The sequence below is a fragment of the Podarcis pityusensis genome (assembly GCF_964106645.2).
Source record: "Podarcis pityusensis genome assembly, chromosome: 9".
Lineage (NCBI taxonomy): Eukaryota > Metazoa > Chordata > Lepidosauria > Squamata > Lacertidae > Podarcis > Podarcis pityusensis.
In genome coordinates, this window is record NC_138034.1 from 26,504,662 (window position 1) to 26,527,371 (window position 22,710).

General features: G+C 39.8%; 1 protein-coding gene across 4 annotated transcripts in view; it reads left to right on the plus strand.

Annotated features, from left to right (window-relative positions):
• The window catches only part of ACSL1 (acyl-CoA synthetase long chain family member 1), a 42,254-nt gene extending 22,511 nt beyond the window's left edge, over nt 1-19,743 (plus strand). For 3 of the 4 annotated variants that reach the window (XM_081020516.1, XM_081020514.1, XM_081020515.1), the window contains exons 6-21: nt 2,707-2,806; nt 3,285-3,463; nt 6,372-6,404; nt 6,526-6,577; nt 6,999-7,072; nt 8,524-8,601; nt 9,726-9,860; nt 10,090-10,224; nt 10,795-10,890; nt 11,764-11,836; nt 13,356-13,444; nt 13,793-13,909; nt 16,120-16,263; nt 16,958-17,059; nt 17,574-17,645; nt 18,428-19,743. In XM_081020516.1, the coding sequence (XP_080876642.1) occupies nt 2,707-2,806; nt 3,285-3,463; nt 6,372-6,404; nt 6,526-6,577; nt 6,999-7,072; nt 8,524-8,601; nt 9,726-9,860; nt 10,090-10,224; nt 10,795-10,890; nt 11,764-11,836; nt 13,356-13,444; nt 13,793-13,909; nt 16,120-16,263; nt 16,958-17,059; nt 17,574-17,645; nt 18,428-18,568 (1,620 nt within the window). In that variant the 3' untranslated portion in view covers nt 18,569-19,743. Of the gene's footprint in view, nt 1-2,706; nt 2,807-3,284; nt 3,464-6,371; nt 6,405-6,525; nt 6,578-6,998; nt 7,073-8,523; nt 8,602-8,653; nt 8,732-9,725; nt 9,861-10,089; nt 10,225-10,794; nt 10,891-11,763; nt 11,837-13,355; nt 13,445-13,792; nt 13,910-16,119; nt 16,264-16,957; nt 17,060-17,573; nt 17,646-18,427 lie in introns of all 4 variants that reach the window. The other variant, XM_081020517.1, reaches the window with a different exon arrangement.
• Nucleotides 19,744-22,710: the final 2,967 nt, after the last annotated feature.

Genomic DNA, 22,710 nt, shown 5'->3' on the forward strand with positions numbered 1-22,710 from the left:
GGCAACATATAATGATGGAAGTGCCCTCCTATGGCACTTCCTGATGCACATTGCATTAAAATACTCTTTTTTTTTTTTTTTTTTTAAAGCAATTTATTAAATTTTACAGTAAAAATAAACATAATAAACAATGTAACATTGATCTTAACATATTTTCACATTTTCTTTGGACTTCCTCACATCTCCCGCTCCCACTTTCATCGTTGTAACGTTTTGTCAGCAATTTATCATCTTGTTTAAATTCTTATATCCCTTCTATATTTCATAATCTTATAATTCTCAGAAGGAGCTAAATTTCACAATCTTACTTATTTTCTTAAAAACTTCTAAATTTAGTGGTGCTCAGTTATTTTGATCTAGCGTCTTGTTTAGCATTCACTCAAATTACAATACTTTTGTAAATAGTTCTTAAATTTCTTCCAGTCCTCCTCAATCCTCTCTTCTCCCAGGTCACGGATTCTGCCGGTCATTTCAGCCAGTTCCATGTAGTCTATCAGTTGTATCTGCCATTCTTCCAGTGTGGGTAGATCTTGAGTTTTCCAATGTTTTGCGAGAAGTATCCTTGCTGCTGTTGTTGCATACATAAAGAATGTCTGGTCCTTCTTTGCCACCCCTTGGCCGACAATACCCAAAAGGAAAGCCTCTGGTTTCTTAGTGAAGGTATATTTAAATACCTTTTTCAGTTCATTATAAATCATTTCCCAGAACGCCTTCACTTTAGGGCAAGTCCACCAGAGGTGGAAGAACGTTCCCTCACACTCTTTGCATTTCCAACACTTATTATCAGACAGGTGGTAAATTTTGGCAAGTTTGACTGGGGTCATATACCATCTATAAATCATTTTCATTACATTTTCTTTCAGAGCGTTACATGCAGTAAATTTCAATCCATTGCACCACAACCTCTCCCAGTCCTCAAACATGATATTATGCCCAATGTCCTGTGCCCACCTTATCATAGCCGATTTAACCGTTTCGTCTTGTGTATTCCATTTCAGCAGCAAGTTATACATCCTTGAAAGTACCTTAATCTTTGGTTCTAACAATTCTGTTTCTAATTTCGATTTCTCCACCTGGAACCCTAGTTTCTTATCATTTTTAAAAACTTCTTTAATCTGAGCGTAATGTAACCAATCTCGCACTTTGTCTTTCATTTTCTCCAAACTCTGCAATTTCCAATTGTCTCCATCCTTTTCTAGTATTTCCCAATATTTTGGCCATTTAGCCTCCATATTGGGTCTTTTTCGGGCCTTGGCTTCCAAAAGTGAAAGCCACCTTGGTGTTTTATTTTCCAGCAAGTCTTTATATTTTGTCCAGACATTAAACAATGATTTTCTGACAATATGGTTCTTAAAGGCCTTATTTGCTTTAACCTTGTCATACCATAAATATGCATGCCATCCAAAAGCATTGTTAAACCCTTCCAGATCTAGCACATCAGTGTCCTCAAGAAGTAGCCAGTCTTTTAGCCAGCAGAACGCTGCGGCTTCATAATACAACTTTAAGTCTGGCAGGGCAAAGCCCCCTCTTTGTTTTGCATCAGTTAATATCTTAAACTTAAAATACTCTTTGTACAAGTGATTGCTTTTTACATGCATAAGGAATTGTAATGTGTTCTTCTAAATGCTTGTATTGAACAAATTCATGTGGCAGGGAACTGGGTTTGATAGCAACACCTGTATACAAGATGGAAGTAGATACGACTGTTGTGGAGCAATAGCCCTTCTTTAACCACTCCATGCCCTTGCAGCTGCCAAATGTATGATGTGATCTCACCACACTTTTCCAGTACTGTATTACAAAGAAGAGGAGAGGGAAACTCTTTATATCATTTTCAGCAGCAGACCTATGTTTACTATGTCCAGTTCCTCCCACAGGGGCAATGTGAAGTAACCCTGAGAAACAAGATGCAGAAGTACAGTGGTACCTCGGGATACAAACGCTTCGGGTTACATGTTTTCAGGTTGCGGACCACGGGAAACCCAGAAGTACCGGAAAGGGTACTTCTGGGTTTCACCGCTTGCGCATGCACAGAAGCGCTAAATCACGTCACATGCGTGTGCAGATGCAGCGCTGCAGGTTACGAATGCGGTGGGTTGCGGACATGCCTCCATCACAGAGTATGTCCGCAACCCAAGGTTCCACTGTAATGTTCTTTTTTTCAGTACTCCAGACTTACAAACTATTTCAACACGAATATGTACGTCCAACTCCAATGATATATTAACAGACTGTTCCAGGACTGTTTGTGTGTGTCAGGGGGTAATAGTTCTTCCTTATCTTGGTGCCTGTTCAGACTCTCAGCTTGTGACTGAACTGGTTATTAGGCACATGCAGAATGCAACAAACTGCATCAGCAAAAGCTGGCTTGTAACTTATCATAACAACAAATCCGTGCCAAACACTCGCATGCATGGGCTGGCTAAACAGCACCGATCACAAGCTGTAAATAGCTGCGTGAATGGCATCTTAGCTTCCATGACAGTATTCATAAAGGAAACTGGAATTGCAAAAGCATTGACTTTTCTCCTTACTGCTGCATACTTCAGTTGATGGCAGCAGCTTGCTTTGCAAACAAACAAGGCTGACACTGGCATACTTGAGTCACTGTTTTAATGCTAGTGTGAAAATACCTAAACCAGGCCAGCTGGCTGTAGCATCTGTGCTTGGCAAATAAGCACTACATTAACTCTGCTTCTCTTGCAGTGGGTTATCATTGAACAAGGATGCTACTCTTACTCTATGGTGGCTGTACCCCTCTACGACACCCTTGGAACTGAAGCTATTACTTACATTGTAAATAAAGGTATATTCTGCATTCCTCAACAACTGAATACACTTGTCTGTAATACAGTCACTATTAAAAAGTCTACCCACCATAACCTAAACATCATTGAATGCAACTGTAGAGTTCTTTGCAGAATTGTTTTTGAAAGCTGCTACAGCAACAGAATTGCAGTAGGTAAGATGAAGTAGCCTTTAATAGCTGAGTAGACACAAGGACTTGCTGACTATAGGAAGTGAATCCATCGATTCCGACAGTCTGTTTTGGGATATAATGGCTTTGGAGAAGGAGCAGCCTGGAGAGCGTTCTTGGAATGGCCTACATACAATGAGATCCCTGCAGCAAAATGAAAGCGCCAAACTTAAGTGTACAATATGCAATTTACTCCCAACCTTGGTGACATAGTCTTTTGTGCAGAAGTAGACTAGATAGGGTGAGGGTAAGCTGATTCTAATTATTCAAATTTTAATAACTTTGCCCCCTTTCTTCCCAATTTTAGCTGACTTAGCATTGGTTTTTTGTGATAAGCCTGAAAAGGCGAAGCTTCTGCTGGATAACATCGAGAAAGGAGAAATATCTGTCCTCAAGACAATTGTGATTATGGATCCCTTTGAGAGTGATCTTGCCACTCGTGGAAAGAAATGTGGAGTGGATGTAATCAGCATGAAAGAATTTGAGGTGAGCAAAGTAGTTTATGGGACAGCCCCAAGTTTTGATGATACATCAAAATCAAGGGAAGAAAGAAGCGAAGTTTAGCAAGTTACAAAATGCTGATCTTTGACCAACAGGGTAAAGGATAAAGGTTGGACTTGTGTTGTGTAAAAGCTTGGATCTCCTGGCCAGTTTACAAATTAGTATTTCACAACATGGCACTAAACATTTGCTAAGATTAAAGATACACAACCTAGTATAACTGGTTCAAAGGTTGTGTCAATTCTGGGAGGGGGAATCACACTTGAAAAATGTTAACGAGAACCTGTAGTCCTGATTTATAAAGTGTCACTGCAACAAAGATCAGAGGTCTTGTGCGCAAATCCATACTCCAAATGTTCTTTGTGCTTCTGTAATGTAGTTCTCCAGTAAGCTTTCAAGTCTGACTTTTGAGGAGCCTGAACCTTTAATTGGATGGCATGAAAAAAGATCCAGCTTCAGAATGTCTAGCGCTGATGCCTATGTGCTCCCAGTTAGGATTAGGCAAGTCAATTGAGACTCTTATCACAAGACAAACCTCACTGGATCAGCCCAAAGGCCCATATAGACCAGCTTTTCTGTTCTCACAATAGCCAGACGGATGCCTGTGGGAATCCTGCAAGCAGAATTTGAGCACAACAGCACTTGCCCCACCTGTGATGCCCAGGAACTGGTATTCAAAAGTATATGGCTCTGACAGTAGTGGTAGAACGTAGCCATCATGGCTAGCAACCATTGATGGCCTTATCCACCCTGAATTTATGTAAAGCCATCCAGGTTGGGACATCATGGCCTCCTATGCAGGCAAACTATTAACTATTTGCTGTGTGAAATACTTTCTTTTGTGTGTCCTGAATCTCCCAACATTCCGCTTCCTTAATGTACCTGAGTTCTTGTTTTACAAGGGCAAGATCCTCCTTTAGGTGACTGGCTTTCTACTGAAGCATCTACAATATTATTTTGTGTTGAGGCTCAGGAATGTCCATTTCTGCCTGAACTTTGCCCTACCTATTCAGAATCCTATTGCCAATAGACAGTTACACATGTTTTGGTTACCAAAGTGTTTAAAAAGTGCTTGCACTTGCAGAAGAATTCCTGAATTTGCCAACAACATGTCCAAAGACTGGGTTGAACTCCCTCTGAAGGAACAGATACACAGTCTTGGGATGCTTCTGAATCCAGCTTTGTCACTAGGGGCCTTGGCCACAGTTATTCCGGACTGGGATACCTTGGCTACCATTAAACTAGGCATTGGTAACTTCAAGACTGGATTACTGCAGCAAACTCCATGTGGGGCTTCCCTTGTAGTTGATCCAGAAACTTCAGTTAATGCAGAACGTTGCAGCACAGCTGCTGACAAGAATGAAATCTTGTCAATATGTTACACCCGTGCTCAAAGATATGTGCAAATTCAAGGTGTTAGTAAATAAAACCCTCAGTAGCCTGGAATGAGATTATTCAAAGGGTCAACTTGCCCCATATGTGCCCACTTGATCACTTTGATATGTGGAACTTGCATTTTTGCAGAAGCCATATAATGTTCATTTCACATCTATGAGGAAGTCAACCTTTTACTGTGGCGGTACCCATGCTGTAAAACTTCCTGCCTGGTAACATCAGGCAGGTGTCTACTGTATTGTTTTAAGTGCCTTCTCAAAACTTCTGTTTCTTTATGCCTTTTCAAATACATAATTGCATTAGGTATGCTTGCTTTCAATTTCTGTTGATCTGTAGTTTTCTATGCATAAAATATTTAGCTGATTTAGTGTTTGTTATTGTTGTTATTGTAGCTGTTGTTATTAAATTGTCTATAGATTTTGTTAAATAAATAATTTGGAGTTCAACACTGCTAAAGTAGTATCACTGAAGCGTTTTCCTGGGGAAAAGATGACTTTGCTTTTAATCTGCTTGTTTATTCATCACGGGAACCTGTTCTGACTAGGGTGGAATCTACATACATATAAAAACAGTTCTGAAAATGCTTTTTTTAAAAGCATTTTTAAAAATACACTGAATTCCATAACAATCTCCATCTAGTGTCACATTGTGTATTGCACTTTAAACACACTTAAAACGTTTTATTTGCAGCTGTATAGCTGAGTCCTAGCTCTTGCCTCCAGACTATCACCAGGTTTATTTGTTTCATTACTGGTAGAAATTCACTCATCATAGCCATACCACATGCATGTCTTTCGTTTCTGCTCCCCAGCCCAATGGCAAATTCAGAAAACTAAAGATGCCAGAGGCAGCACTGTTAAACTTAATATTAAACCAGTTTAATAATTTCTGGCTTGTGTCCTGAGGTGAAGTTTAGGGTGTGGATTTCCAAATGCTTGATTACCAGCATGAGCCTTTCTTCATTCAGGGAAGGAGCTTTCCTTTACTTATTTAGTTTTAAGTGACAAATTTGAAAACCACAACAAGCAGTGTTTCTAAGTTACCTCATGTATATACCAAGGTGGAATTTACTACTAGTTGTATGTTGTGCCAGTTCAGATCTGTCCTGAATCAACTGCATGCAATCAAACATAACTTACTGTGCTCCCACTGGAGGTGCTCCAATTCTAGTTCACCGAGGGAGGGGAAAGGTCAGAACCTGCGGGCATTTGATGAGTACAGAGCATAAGCCTTGCCAGCTTTCCAAAACTTAATTGAGTTTAAAACCTGTCCAAGTGTATAACCTATAAATGAGGAAAGCTGTCATTGTTTTAAGTGCTAGGTGAATAGTTGTGCTTTCCCTTCCAAATAGCTGAGCCTTGGTTAGAAACCGATGAATGAAAAGTAGTTTTCACTGCTGCTCCTGAGAGAGCTTAAAGTAAGAGCTATGGAAATCCCAACCTTCATTAGCTTCCTAACTTGCATCTCTTTCTCTCTCTCCTTCCTGTCTTCCTTAAAGGCACTGGGAAGAGTCCACAAACACAAAGCTGTAGTAAGTATCATGCAGATTCTAATATAAAAATCTAGTTTACTTTTTTTTAACCTTTCAAACTGTGTGTGTGATCAGTTGTTAAAGACAGACTGCTAGTCTAATCTCTTACTCTTCTTCTTAGCTTCCAAAACCAGAAGATCTAGCCATAATCTGTTTCACCAGTGGAACTACAGGTACACCTTAGAAGTATTGTAATGGGGAGACAACATTCGTCGGTTGGGGAAGTGAGATTAGAATTTTGAGATACCTGGATTGCAGTCTAACATAGAAAACTGATTTAATGCTATAAAAGCAGATTCTTTACTAAACTGCTATGAGCCCTAGTTTTTGATGGGGCACAGAGACTTCAGTTGTATGTCTAAGCTGCTGAGAAGGACAGAGGTTTTGGAGGTAGGGGAAATTATCCAGCCTTGCCCATATCCTGGATTTCTCTTCACATTTGGTAGGACATTTAAGGAAGTAAAATGGATTATGTGTATTCATTGTATAACCTATCATTCTTAAGCTCTTGCATATGTATACAAGCGTTTCAGCAGCTTAGTTAGAAACTGGATGTATTCACTATTACATATATTAACACCTTTTTTCCTCTAGGAGACCCCAAGGGAGCAATGATTACTCACCAAAATATAGTGAGCAATATGTCGGCATTTGTGAAAGCTACAGAGGTAAAGTGTGATGGTTGAGTTTTTAAAAGCTTAGAGTGTACCTCACTTGGAATAGAAGCAGCTAGACCTTCCACAATGTACTATCCTTTGAGCTTCTGAAACATGTTATAACCAAACTGTTGGAGATAGACAACTGCATTGCACAATTAAAACTTTGTTAGCAATCTTTTTTAAAACAACAACAACACAAAGCTGCCCAATGATTATTTAATACTTGGACACTGTGGCAGTCTCCCCCAGCCTGGCACTTTCCAGATGTTTTCGATTCCTACTTGCAACATGCATGGCTGGTTGGCAGGGATTATGGGAGTTGTAGTCAAACAACACCTGGAGGGGTAGTAGATGGGAAAGGCTGCTTTGTGAATTAATCTTAATTATAGTTGGGTTTAGAATGCACCCTGTCTTGAAGGTTCACTGAAATTAATTGTAAGGGGAACCAGAACATAGGTGTGTCTGCTAAATTTCTTAATACTTCAGATTGCCTTATAGCACTAAGTGCTGTAGTGCTCAGAACAGTGTTGTAAGAATTACTGCAATAATATAAGGTGGGTCGGTGCTCCCACATGAATAGTGCTCTGAGTGGCTTTCCTAAGGCCACTGACATTTGATGGTTGAGATGGTATTTGGGCCAGATGCTATCTGACATGAAGCCTATCTCCATAACGAATGTTCCACCAGTTTTCCCCACATATTTTAATTGTAGCTAACGTAACCTAGTGTTAACTCTATAGCCAAGTGTATTATTGCTTCTCTACTTGCCTGATTCGAAGAGCTCTTGCATAAAGCACAGTATCAAAAGATATCTGGATTTTTAAAAAAATAACAAGTAGGTCAGTCGGTTTAAGAAGGAGGATCCAATCGAGGGATGATTGGACGACGCACTCAGCCCTTTATATCTGATGTTCCTATCTAGCTTTTGATATGATAGAACATCTCACTTATCCACTTTTTCTTGTGACCTTGAGGCAAGAAAAAACTTTTCTAATATGTTTGTTATCAATAACCCAGGATTAGACGCGAGAACCCTGTTAGCTGTGAAAGCCACACTGGAAATGATTGACACAACTTTCGAACCCCATTTTGCAGCTGATAGGGCAATGTGGTATAAAAAATAGTCTCCAAATTAACTTGATCAGCTAACTTGGGTTTTTGTTTAATTTGTAGCTTGCATTCTTTCCAGTTGCTTTGGTGGACATGTGTACTGGTTCTGTTTTAACTGACATGGAATAACAGGCGGGAATAAGTTGGTGACTTGGAACTTCTCAACATCAACAACTTTTAAAAAATACTATAATCAAAAGACCAAACTTTGTTTCAACTCTTTTTAAAAATTCAAGGTTAACCATTAAAAAGATGGGATAAATATGTGTTTGGGTATCTGTTCTTGCACTAAACAAATTTAACTCTTACATTTTCCTCTTTCTTTCTTCTATTGGTGCTTCCACTGACAGAAAGCAGTTTTTCCTTCTACAGAAGATATTTTAATATCCTTCTTGCCTCTGGCCCACATGTTTGAGAGAGTTGTGGAGGTAGGAACCTGTATTTTCTATGTAACAATTAAGTAGTGTCCTCTTTTTGCAGAGTGGCTATATAGTGAGTGCCAGAGACACACACATTTCCTGTTTGCCTCTTGCACATGTATTTGAAAGAATTATGCAGGTAAGACTCTTTCTTTGTGGGGAAGCAATTTTTTTGTCAGCCTGTCAACAAGCAAGAAGAGCATCTAAGCCGGTATGTTGAAACGGAACAGAAAGGGGGGGGGAATAAAACTTTTTCTTTTTTTTATTACGATACTGCCTAACAACCCCCCTCCTAGAAGAACCGTCAATACAACCTATAGCAAGTGAGATGGGAAAATAAACTGTGTGGAAATAAAAATATCAACTAAAGCCTTTCTTTTTTGAAATATCTGGAAAGAAAATAAAAGGCTCTCCTGTGACGCAGTTTTTAATCGGGATGCGCCATTATGAGACAGGCTATGCTGCAGAGATTGATAGCCACAACCCTCGGGGGGGGGGGGAGTTTGAGAAGCACCACACTGTTCTGTGTATTTTAAGTGAGATTGTCTCATCCTCTGTCTCTAATGCTTTCTGAATGCCTTCAGTGCATTCCAAAAGTTGAAACATACAGCTCTACTGTAGACCAGTGAAAAAACGTTGGTGTGCCTGCTGATCTCTTTAGCCATATGTCTCCAGGCTAATTCGTCAAGCAAGATGTGTAATTCCTACAGCATTTACCCAGCAAGAAATTCAGCGAACTTGCTGACTGAGTTAAGGATGAGATTTACCAATCTTGGTGTTAGATTGTGAGGCAGGAAACACAGTATGAACCAGACTAGTCAAAAAATTGCATGCTCATTGGTATTGGGGTGCAGAACATATTGAGGACCGTAACTTTTGTTTTAGTTGGGTGTGTGAGGCAAAAATGATAGAAATAAGTTTCTTAGACAGCACTGTTTTTCTTGGTAAAGATACTTGGTCAGAGTCTAGCTATGGCTAAGCAGTTAAACCTGTGATATGCCAGAAGAGTGCAAAGAATGCTTTAAACTACACTTAGAAAATATGCAGAATGTCCCTAATTTTTAACTTGGGCAAATCTACTTGTCCAGCCAGGTGGGTTTGGTTTTAATAATCTATATGGTCTCATTCAACAGTGCGTGATTCTCTGTCATGGAGCTCGGATAGGATTTTTCCAGGGAGACATCAGGCTACTTATGGATGACTTAAAAACTTTGCAGCCTACAGTGTTTCCAGTTGTGCCAAGACTGCTGAACAGAATGTTTGATAAAGTAAGTCCACGAGCAATCGAATCCAGTCCGTGCTTTCCTTCTCACTCCCCTTACAAGTTCAGAAGAGCACACTTTGCAGCTTAGTGAACCTGCCCGTAGCCATCAGGGCGGACATCGCAAGCAAAGTTGCCTCTAGGATTTGCTCGGTGAACCGGTATCAATAAGCCAGTAAATGACCCGTGCAATTTTTTGCTGCAAACATAATAAAAAAAATGGTCTCTCTTCTCAGATCTTTGGCCAAGCAAATACTTCATTTAAGCGGTGGATATTGGATTTTGCTTCCAAGAGGAAAGAAGCAGAACTTAGAAGTGGCATAATTAGAAATAACAGCCTGTGGGATAAAATGATTTTCCGTAAAATACAGGTAACTATACCCCTGCATTTTAAAAAATGAAAATAGTGTGCTCACTGGAGGGGGGCAGAAGCAATTGGGTTACAAGTACACCCTGCATGGCAGAAACATCCACTTTCAAGAGGATGGCTTCAAACAATCCCAATAAAGAGCCTTCCTCTTTTCCTGGCATAGAATTGCCAAATGGGGCCCACTTACACATTAATTTATTATGCAGTCATCCTGCCCTCAGCTCCTTTGGAAGGAAGGGCAGGATATACTTCTAATAAATGAATTAAATAAATGAAAATTGCCTTCTACTGTACATGCTTGGTTTTAGAATGGCCACTGATCTTCATTGCTGTGTCGTGGAACAATTCCAAATGGTGAATTAACAAGGCAGCCAGTGGTACAGTGAATACTGTTCTAAGGAATAATCTCTTTATTCACTTAACTCACATGTACATAGAAACCATCAATGGGATTTGCACATTTGAGCCACATTGAGATGTATATCCAAGTGCCACTCACCATAGCTTTTTCCTGGATGCTACTGTTGGAATGAAAATAATTGTGGACACTTCTCCCCCCCTCTCTTTTCAGGCAAATCTGGGAGGAAAAGTCAGGCTAATGATAACAGGAGCAGCTCCTGTTTCTGCCAATGTACTGACCTTCCTACGAGCAGCTCTTGGTTGTCAGGTGAGTTTGGACTGTGACTGAACTGTAAATCTGCTCTACTTGTTATTTCGTAAGTTTCCTTAAAGCATTTTATTTTATTTTTTGTCAAGAGTATAAACGCCATACTTTCCTCATAGTGTTAAAGTATAACCAAAAAGAGTAGAATCTGAGTAGGAGAGAAGCTGATGTGCAAGTTGTCTCACTCTAAGGATGTATTTGGGGAGTGGGATCACTTCTAGTAACATGTCATTAGATGCCCCGCTAACAAAAACTAGCTCTCTTTTTGATAGCACGGTATTTCCATGAAGTGGATAGTAGTCCATGAAAACTTACGCCATAATAAATTGGTTTGTCGTAAGGTGACACAAGGCCACTTGTTGATTTTGCTGCAACAGACTTACATGCCTGTCCTTCTGAAAGCATTATGCCCATGAGTGGAAATCTCCCATTCCCAATGCACACTTAAAAGAGAGAGATGTGCTTCCACAATTCAGTGTGTTTGGCCTTTAGGTATAATGTTAGGCCAGGGGCTGGATGCTAATGTTTATTATTAAAACTGCAAGAATGTATTTCAGAAAACGCTCCAAATTGAAAGCAGATGGGATTTTGTTCAAATGTTCTAACAAAAGCTATGAGACTTGTGATTACTCACTAAAGACAGTTCTGTAGGAATGATTGTATATGTTGGAATTCTTACTGAAAATATTTGTAGTGCAGGAGGGTAGAGAGACCATGGATGGCTTAGCAAAAATGAATCCTACATTCATACAGGGTTTTTGTAAAAGCTTAGCCTGCATATTGCCTACAGTTCTGTTTTTTTGTGTTAAAGGAACAACAGAATAGGAGAGGGGCTATAAAAGCTCCAATGGCTAATTTCTATACTCTGTTTAACAGTTTTATGAAGGCTATGGACAGACAGAATGCACAGCTGGATGCTCCCTAACAGTACCTGGTGACTGGACCGCTGGTAGGGCTTCTGTGTTCTTTCTTGAAACGTTGTTAAAAAGATGGCATGGTAACTCAAGCATGAAGTGAGCCTTCCAAAGAAGTTTATGGATTGTTAGTGCAAGGAAAGGAAAATTGTATTGCTTCCAGTAGTGGTCCACATACATGGTGTTCTGGAAATAAAGGGAGTCTTGCTGTTCTGCTCTGTGCAATCCCACAGAGGGTGGAGCTTTTCAATTTGCATTTCATTTCCATATTAGACTGGAATTGATAGTATATTCCATATATCTGGTGGAGATTGGCTGTGGAAGTTCATGATAGCAGAACCAGCTATCTTCATATTACACCGTTCCTTGCTTGACTACATTGGCTGCCAATTAGTTTCCAGGCCCAGTTCAAAGTATTGTTTTTGACCTATAAAGCCTTAAATGGCTCAGGACCACAATACCTCAAGGACCACATCTCTCCATATGAACCTAACCCAGGCTTCCTCACCCTGGCCCTCCAGATGTTTTTGGCCTACAACTCCCATGATCCCTAGCTAGCAGGACCAGTGGTCAGAGATGATGGGAATTGTAGTCTCAAAACATCTGGAGGGCCAAGGCTGAGGAAGCCTACCCAGACCCTGAGATCATCCTCTGAGGTCCTTCTTCGTATGCCGCCTCCTTGAGAGGTCCTGAGGGTAGCAATGCGAGAAAAGGCCTTTTCTGCAGTGACTCCCTGTTAGTGGAGTGCTCTCCCCGAGGAGGTTCGGCTGGTGCCTTCATGATACACTTTTAGGCCCCAGACCTTTGGCTGATTAACATCCTATTCCTTTTAAAATGTGTTTGTGGGAAGGGGAGGGGTTTTATTTATTTGTTGTTTTTGTCCTTGTTTTCCAATGTATTTTGTGTTTTTCAAATCTTATATATTTATGTTTTTAACCACTCTGAGATCTACGGATGAAGTGCAGTATACTAATTTAATAAACAAAATAAAAATAAAAATTACGCACTAAGTGCCAGCTTGCCTGGCTGCACTTGAACTCAAGTCGGGTTCCCACTGGTTATTTTGATAAGACCAGACGAACACAGTAGCTAATCACAGATCTAGCTACTTTAATGAAAGTAAGCCTTGGATGCAAATGCATACATGGAAAGCCCTGTGTAACGCAAATAAGGCATTGTGGTAACAAAGCACTGGGCATTACATACAGATACAGCAATGCCATCACTGAAGCAATACCATACACTGCAGTTTCCAGTGTATCATTTAAGTCACATGGATCTCTCTCTATAGTCAATGACCATGAGCAAATTTGGTATGTATGAGTTGACTCTAGAAGAGTTTGTTTTGATCAATGTGATGGCTGGGAGCCTTAATACAACTTTAAAAAGTTGAGGTCAAAGTACCCTTTGAAACATTCAAAACTCAGGCTTGGGACCATGAGAAAACAATAAAGACTGCAGTCTGAATGACACCACTTCTGCTTATGTAGAGCTACAGTTATAAAGTGAGTACTATTGCCACATGCTTAAAGACATTATTTATCCAACAAATAGGTCACGTTGGTGCCCCAATGCCTTGCAACATTTTAAAGCTTGTTGACGTTGAAGAAATGAATTATTTTGCTGCCAAAGGAGAGGGTGAGGTAAGTAGCACTCTAAATCCAAGGAATGGACCTATGCCAGGAGTCCTCCATCTCAAATTGTACCCATTGTTTAAAAATAAATACTATCTATATCCAAAGAAACCATAAAAAACCTCATTCAGTTTAATGACCTCGGATTGTGATCTCGATCAACACAGTTTGTCATACAGAGACAAATGCTCTGGTAATGTCACTAAAGCATGAGATTAGAGAGAATCGCTCTTGAGTGAGATGCACTGGCTACAGTAAATGAGCTTTATTCCCACTCCATCCTAACACTGAAACACTTAATAGGAGAAACCTGTCCTGCAGATTTTTTTACAGAGCATGTGTTCCATTCTATTTCAGGTTTGCGTAAAAGGGCCAAATGTGTTCCTAGGCTATCTGAAGGAACCTGAAAAGACTGCAGAAGTTCTTGACAAAGATGGCTGGGTACACACCGGAGATATCGGGAAATGGTTACCAGTAAGTAAACCAGTGAATCGATCATTTTGAGACATAAGAACAAATATCAAGATGGCTTGCCATTGCTTTAATTCCACAGATAGAGATGTCCAGACTTTCCATTGCCCTACATATCTTTCCTCTTTGCATTCTCTTTTTGAACTTCACAAACATGTTTTATCCTCCTTTAAGAGTGTTTCAGGTTAGAATGGGAAAGAAAGGTACCAGAGGGCTGCTTCAGTCCTTTAATCAGAAACCAATTAAAATGCAAAAATTAATGCAAGTTAGTAAGAATGATGGATTGCTAATCCTACTCAGAGTAGACCCATTGAAGTTAATGGACACAACTAATGTAGTCCATTGATGCTTTTGAATTGATGCTTTTCAATTATGGTGCTGGAGGAGACTCTTGAGAGTCCCATGGACTGCAAGAAAATCAAACCTCTCCATTCTTAAGGAAATCAGCCCTGAGTGCTCACTGGAAAGACAGATCCTGAAGGTGAGACTCCAATACTTTGGCCACCTCGTGAGAAGAGAAGACTCCCTGGAAAAGACCCTGATGTTGGGAAAGATGGAGGGCACAAGGAGACGGGGACGACAGAGGACGAGATGGTTGGACAGTGTTCTTGAAGCTACCAGCATGAGTTTGACCAAACTGCGGGAGGCAGTGGAAGACAGGAGTGCCTGGCGTGCTCTGGTCCATGGGGTCACAAAGAGTCAGACACGACTAAACGACTAAACAACAACACAATGTAGGCCATTGATTTTTATGGGTCTGCTCCAAGTAGGACTTAGTGGAAAACAACCCAATGTTCTCTTAAGCTTCACTCACAAAAAAAAGTCTGTGTGATTTGATGCAGCATCATACTTCTAAGCCTTTAGAAGTAACTTAAGCATGTCCGTGTCTGCATGTGTAGATCAAATTGCTGTTGTACAAGTGTCATCAAGATGGCAAGCCAAAGCACTGAATAATATGAAGTTAATTACAAAAAACAACAACCCAAGTTAATGACAGAAACAGCATTCAGACTGGAGTAGTGACTACTTGGTTTAATCCTACAAGGGATGGAAAAGAGGGAAATAGTAAAATAAAGGGAACAGCAACAGATGCCAGAAATGTGAAGCTTCTAATTAGACAAGAGGAATCTGAGAATAAACAACACTGGTGACAGCAATGCACATTCTAGAGACTATGTCCCTTTTTTAATACTGAACTAGTTTCATTCTGACTTGAACGCAGACCGTTTCTTCCAGCTACTATAATTAACTTAAGGGTCAGTCAACACCACCATCAGGATTGTGATGTAGAAGCTGGCCTTTCAGTGGAGTTAAGACAATGCAAATTTCATATTACCACAATTACTACATTTCTTTATGTTGGCATGCCATCTGCAGCTGTTAGACAACTAGTAGAAAGGCCCAGCTGTGGATCGATATATCAACAACATGAGGAATGGATGAATGTGTCCATGGATTTAGCAGTGCAACCCTCTGATTACCTGCGACCTGTGGGGGCAGGAAGAGGTGGATCAGTCAAAGCAACTGCACCTCCAGGAGGTCCCAACTGCTACAGTGGATAAACTGCAGCAAATTGTTGTAATAGAGTGTGCTGCCACCAGAACACAGCTGCACAGTATACCTGAAAGGGTTCAAACTGCAAAGCTAAGTTGCATAGTATCTCTCCTGGGATACCAACCTTAATACATAGAATGCCAGGCATTTCAGACTCTTCCCCAAGACAGATGATTAAGCAGCCCAGAACATTTAGTACCCAGCCAACAAATGGAGGAGGGCGACAATATACCACTGCAGTAGCTGAGGCCTCTTTACCAGGAGAACCCGGGAATGCGTTCTAAATAGTCTGAGGCATTCATCCCATCACCGTTGACAAAGTTGGGACAGTGTATTATGCAATGAATGTAAATGAATGAATCTTTGATTGATTTATTTGACACTTGTAACATGCTCATAACTGATACATTAGAACTGTTTGTTCTAATGTAGGCATAAATCAGAGAGAGAGAGAGAGAGAGAGAGAGAGAGAAAGAGAGAGAGATCTAGTTGTTCCAGATGATTCAAAGATAATGAGCAAGGTCAAATGCTACTGTGAACTATTCCTTCTATTGAGTCTTCTGCTAGCACTTGTGTTATTGTTCATGGAGCAATGTGGTCCTGAATTCATTACGTGAACAGTTTTTAGGAGTAAGCTAACTATTATTATTGTGTTACAGAATGGTACACTGAAGATAATTGACAGGAAAAAACATATATTCAAACTTGCACAAGGAGAATATATTGCACCAGAAAAAATAGAGAATGTTTATATGAGGAGTGAGCCTGTTGCCCAGATATTTGTCTATGGTGAAAGTTTGCAGGTATGTTTACCGTAAATGTCTATTAGAAATAGCCTTCTAAATGGAGCATATAAGCATAATTTTTTTAGTTGTTAGTGGATTTTATTTACAATTAGATAAAATGCTTACTTCTGGACAGGTTAGACTAGCAAAGAGCTGTTTGTAAAATATAAAAAGTGATATTGCTTATTTGGGAAAAGCCTATTTTTAAAAAGATATTTATTTCTGTGGTAGTACTAATGTGTACATTTAGGCTACCTGATACAAGCCAGGCTTGATGAATGTCTAATCTATGCCGGGAAACATTCTTCCATAAATGCTGAGTCTTAAATGTGAAGTCCTTAGAATTTTAGGGCAGATTTATTTAAATATTTACATCCCATTTTCAAACCTGCAATGAGACCTTTAAGAAGGGCAACCTAATTTGAGACCATCATAATGAGCTAAAAATGATGACCCAAACCTAATAACTCAGCACCAAGATTTAAACCTGCTGGAATAAAAATATTATGTTTTGTCATTGAAAGGCCATTCAAATCTCTTCATAGTGTCTTCTCCTACCTGCAGTGATGCAACAAACCCCTCAATAGCATTGACAATAGCATAGCTTGCTACCTGACTGTACTTTGCGGGGTGGGGTGGGGGGTTCTCAGAGAAACTTCTAAAATGAATTGTCAGTGGGCAGCTTCTAACATGCTCCCTTACTTCTACTTAGGCTTTCCTAATAGGAATTGTAGTACCAGATCCAGATGTTTTGTGTAGCTGGGCCAAGAAAAAAGGACTGGGAGGCACCTATGAAGAACTATGCAGGAGCAAGGTAAGGGATTGGATCTGTGATTTAGAGAAGTCTATTCTTCCCACCCTTTTCATAAGCTTCATCCAGGCATCCATTCTGCTCCTGAGACCACAGCGTGGCAGGTGAACGGGGGTTACACCTGCTAGCCTCATCACAATGTCTACACATCATCGCAGTCTGCTTTTGTGCTCTGGCTAGCATTGCCTAGAGGGTTGACTAGGAGTCAATGTGGCCCTCAGTCCACAAAAGCTTAACCACCTCTGGTCTAAAGGATGTGGTGACTCTACTCATATGTTTCCCTCAAGCAACTGAGAGTCCTGGATTACTGAAACATTCAGTCTCATGGGGGAGCCTATGCATGTACAGCTAGCTCCTCCCTTTTAGATCTTCAATGAACACATGCAGGTGAGGGGTGGATAAAGGTAGATAAATATCCACAATAAAACGTGCACTTTTGATAGGTGGTCCACAAATAGTTCAGAAATACTTTCTTTCAGTATTGCTTTATAACTCTTATTATTCTGAATCCGAATAGGACATCAAAAAATATATTCTGGAAGACCTGTTGAAAGTTGGGAAAGAGTTTGGCTTGAAGTCTTTTGAACAGGTGAGTATCTCTTTGAAGTTTCAACTATAATATTTGTACTTTGATTTCAAATTAAACTGCTTTATTTGCATAGTTTTGCAGCTGGAAACTTTAACTGGTTCATTATTGAATCAAAGCTCTAATTTTAGAACAGACCTGAATCTGTGGGGCTGATTTTTGAGAATACATCTTAATTTCATCCCACTTTTACTGCAATAGGGAACAGAATAGAGGTGTCTTTCTCTTTCCCTTTTGAGTGTCAGTTATGTAATTTTATCAGGAAATAAATGACAAAATAAACCTAATGCTGCAAGCAAGTAATGAAAGCAGTTTTAAGATAAAAAGTTTAAAATATAAATTGACAAAATGTAACCAATAGAATATGCCTAGCACTGTGTTTGTGTGTGTATCAATAATAAACCAAATGCTGTAATGTACAAATAGTAATAAATTCAAAGAAAATGCTATAATAACTGGATGTGTTTCAACCCAAGTGATCATCTTCAGTGGTACCACAAAATATTACAAAAATTTCAGCCTCATCAACCAGCATGCTTGTGAACAATATAAAATAATCTGCTAGGCGTATTTTATTGGTTTATTTTTTATTTTCTAACTTTTCCTTTAGTTTTCATTGTTAAATCCTACTTTGCAGAGTTATACTGCTGAGTATTCCTAACATAAATCACTTAGAACAAACTGTTCTGAACATTATCTCATATATTCCAAAATGCCAATTTTGCTGTTAATACTAGTTAATGAAAAAAGTATGCAAAATCTGACTTCCTGTCTTATCTTTCCAGGTCAAAGGCATTACCCTTCACCCTGAAATGTTCTCTGTCGAGAATGGCCTGCTAACGCCAACATTAAAGGCAAAGAGACCAGAGCTACGCAAATACTTCAAGTCCCAGATAGAAGAACTCTATGCCAATATACAGATGTAACTGAGGAAAACTGTTGGAGAGAATGGCATTTGCTATTGACCTTCATATCTCTAAATTGACTACAGCAAATATAGGGAAGGAAACAGTGCAATCATCAACTTGTACGCAAAGGGGTACTCGACATAGGAAAACTGAAGAAAATGGAACACTGCCTTACTGTCCACCTGTGTTGCAGACCATTTTTTATGGTGACATACAACTTCTTCAATGCGCCTTAAAACTGTAAATGGTATCTATGTGATTTGTAAGTTATTTAAGACTTCCTCAGCCAAAAATGTGACTCTCTCCAAGGCATGTAAAGGGATGTGTGTGTGTGTTGCTAGCACATTTTATTGTCTTTAGTATATTGTGCAGCTGGTGGTTTCTGCCCCATGGAGATTTTTAGTGCACATTGAGAAAGGCAGGTCCCTTAGGACGCTGGCAGAAACTTGGCTACTTTGGTTTCCTGTTGACTCCTTTGAAGCTTTTCTGGGTGTGTCTTATGCCCTAGGAATCTAGATGAAACTACCAATGCAATACATGTTGACTTCATGAGCTCCAGAGATGGTTGGGCCATTGCAACATCATGCTGTAGCATGCATGTGGATGGAATTCCAGTGCTGGGGCTAACTGTCATGCTCATTCATTGTTGGCCACTAGATTGCCAGAGCAGGCTTAACCTTGGACACTTTTAACTTGATTATCTTTGTGCAAAGTTGGCTTCTGCTTCACACTATTCTCACATTCTGATCTCCAGTATACAAAAAAGCCAGAAACTGGGATGTGGTTTAACATGGGACATTCTTTCATTAGGCATGAAGTGGGGAAAGATATATCAGTTACCATGTATCTGCACCAGTATTTCATTGGGTGGGGGGAATGAAATTGAGATGCCTTGTAATAATCCATGCTTGAGGGTTTTTCCACATAGCAAGTCATAAATTCCTGTTTAAATATATGTAAACAAGCACAATGAAGTTTGCACTAAAGATTGTGTAACTGTAATGCACTACTCAGTTGTATAATTTCATACATATGTACCCTAATTGCACAGCCAAGCCAATACTCATAGAGTATTAAGTCACTTGTTACATTGGAGTTCGAATGTTTGCTTAGTGTTGGCTATTTCTATATTTTATAAACCAAAATTTCCAAAAACCAATGAAGGAAACCAAAATAAATATTTCTGCATTTAATTTGAGTAAACCTTTTTAAGAAATTGCATCAAATGCTCATAACAATGGGAACCACTGTCTGAAAAGTGTGGCATGGTAAAATGTAGTTTAAAAGAAACTGAGTATTACTAATTTATTTATGGGGTGGTGGGGTGTTACTTGAAGTACTTAATCATGTTCCAAATGAAGCCAAAGAAAAAGAAATTGTAGGATCCTTAAAGTTGCTCTGCTGGATTTTCAACTCTTGCTTTCTCTCGCAGGAGTTCTCTGCAATTATGGTGAAACAATAAACACACAACTCTGTGTACATCTATTGCAGAGAACTCTTTGCAAATTCAGAGTGCTCAGCCTGTTAATAATCATGGGCTATAGCTTACTACATGAACAAGAGGAAACCAGTAGCTCATAAGAGGAGCTTGTGGTACAGTTAACATCTGCAGTGGTCTGAAAAAAGCTTGTTAAGAACTTAAGAAGAGCGCTGCTGGATCAGACCAAAGGCTCATCTAATCCAGCGTCCTGTTTTCAGTAACCACCCAGATGCACTCAGGTCCTGCTTTCAGTTTCCCATAGGCAACCATGCATTTGAGCTTCCCAGCAACTGCCTTATTCAAAAGACTGCTCCTACAAAAATAACCTGAGGTCATACAATGGCTTTCTCCTTCCCCATCGCTGCTCCATTACCAAAACCCTTTGACTAGCGTGGGGTGTTTGTTTGTTTGTAGCTCTTATATCTGCACAAAGTTTGGCTCCACAATTTAAAGCAGGGATGGGGAATTTATGCCCCTCCATATATTGGACTAAAACTCCCATTACCTGGCCATTCCGATGGGACCTGGAAGTCCAGCAACAGTTGTGAAGCCACCAGCTCCCCACCCCTGATTTAAAGAAATAAGTTCCCTACTTCACTCAGGCTGCAGCTTTATATCCCTATTGGACATGGATTTAGAAAACGCAGGATGTATCCTCGACTCTTTCCCTATTTGAATCAAAACTGTTAACTCTGGTGTCTTGTTTTGTAAGTTTTTAATGTATGTACTCTGTATTTGGAAGCTGTAAATTGCTCTGTAATATTCTGATACCTTAACAGTCTTTTGATACTCGCTTGCTTTGAGGAAGCACCATCTATATTATACTCCTGCTTACTGTAAATTATGTAAAATTTACAAACATTTCTGCTTCTTGTTTGACCAAAAGCACTTAGAAGAACATGGCCTTTATTACAATATTGGGTGTGTGTGGAACTGAAAATTAGATAACCTTTAAAAGCATACTCCTGATTCTTTCTAGTTCAAACGGTGGAATGGATGTCTTCTCTAACAAAATGTTTGTCTGATTAACTTGAAAAACAGTGACATGAGGTGCTAAGAAGTACCAGGATCCTCCCTTTCCCCATTAAAGTGAAAAGAATAGAGCAGTACTCTGCTAATCTAAGATTAGTTGTGCTGCTTATGCCTTATCTTCACGCTTCAGGAACACATCTGTTGGCTCTTGGTCTACCCTACAGAGTACACCAAGTTCTACCTCACCCCACCCCTCTGTAATTACTTCTGCAATTCAGCCACCATAAGTAAGTGTCTACTGCTGCCCTTTCACCTAGTTTGGCAAGAGACAGAAATATGCAATCTCGCTTTATCTTGACATCTCAGATGCTTGCAGACACATGCCCACAGCATGCAGTAAAACTTTAGCAAAAGAGCTTGTTGTAGTTTAGAGTGTGTTGTAGTTGCTTTCAGATAAGCAGCCTGGCAACTCTGTAGGTGGTGGTAGTATTGTTAGCAAATACTCTGCACTGAATTTGGGGCACCTGGCAGATGAACTTGCTTTCAGAAACCTCTCATGGAGAGTGCAGCAAGCAGTTGAACCCACTGAGGAGGGCATCTTGTCAAAAGACCCTCCAAAATTGGGAGATGCCCTTCTTGTGATGATGCCCACAAGAGAGAAGGCAAGCCATTTCCCTCAAAACATCTAAGGGGGCCCTGAGGACAATTCTTTAAAATTAATCTAACCATGACATGGGTTCCCTATGTTTCTAAATCTTGAGGGATAGCAAAAGAAGCAGAATGCAGAAAGAATTAGGAATCCTACTTACCCTTTAGATGAAGAAACTTTCTTGCTTTCTCAAAACATAATTGCTTTCTCAAAAACGACCACCACAAAACAAACTAACTACCACCTTTGCTCACCTCAACTATCCTCAAATAGTTGCTTCTCCCAAAGTCCTCAGCCAAGTCACTCAGCAGGGGGACGTGTCACAACCGAGGACATGACACCATTACTTTAGCTACCTTGCTTAACTATGGGCATGGCTCTCCTTAATATTCTTTTTTAAAAAAAATACATCTTTTAGTGAGTGAAGTGGTTTTATTTAATTTATTTTTAAAAGTTCTAGACCCCTTTTCATGCAGCACAGTGATTTTCTGGAAAAGACAGGAAACACCACACACATACACTTTTCAGCATGGTGGGGTCACCAAGGGAAACACTTCTGGCCTAGACTACGGCCGCTGTTTCTCACTTAATAGTTAAAAATAACCCCTCAACACCCTGTAGTAATCTGTCCAGTATTATGATGGACAGGAGCAAGACTTCACTCTTAGACCTCCTCATCCGTCTGTTTCTTTCAGTTTCTGCCCAGTGTCTTCCACCAAGAAACAAACACCTTCCAATTCCCCTCCTGTCTGCATGGATGAAGTAAGACAAATCAATCACCTTTACAAAAGATGCACAGGCTGTCCTTTAGCTTCATAGCTCCTCCTCATTTCTCACTACACACAGGTAGGTAGGTGTTGGTCTGCCGTAGTTGAAACAAAATTAAAAAATTCCTTCCAGTAGCACCTTAGAGACCAACTAAGATGGTAGTACTGAACTGTATTCTTCCATTCATAGAAAGTTCTTTGATCTGACAAAGAATTACCGTATTTTTTGCTCTATAAGACTCACTTTTTCCCTCCTAAAAAGTAAGGGGAAATGTGTGTGCGTCTTATGGAG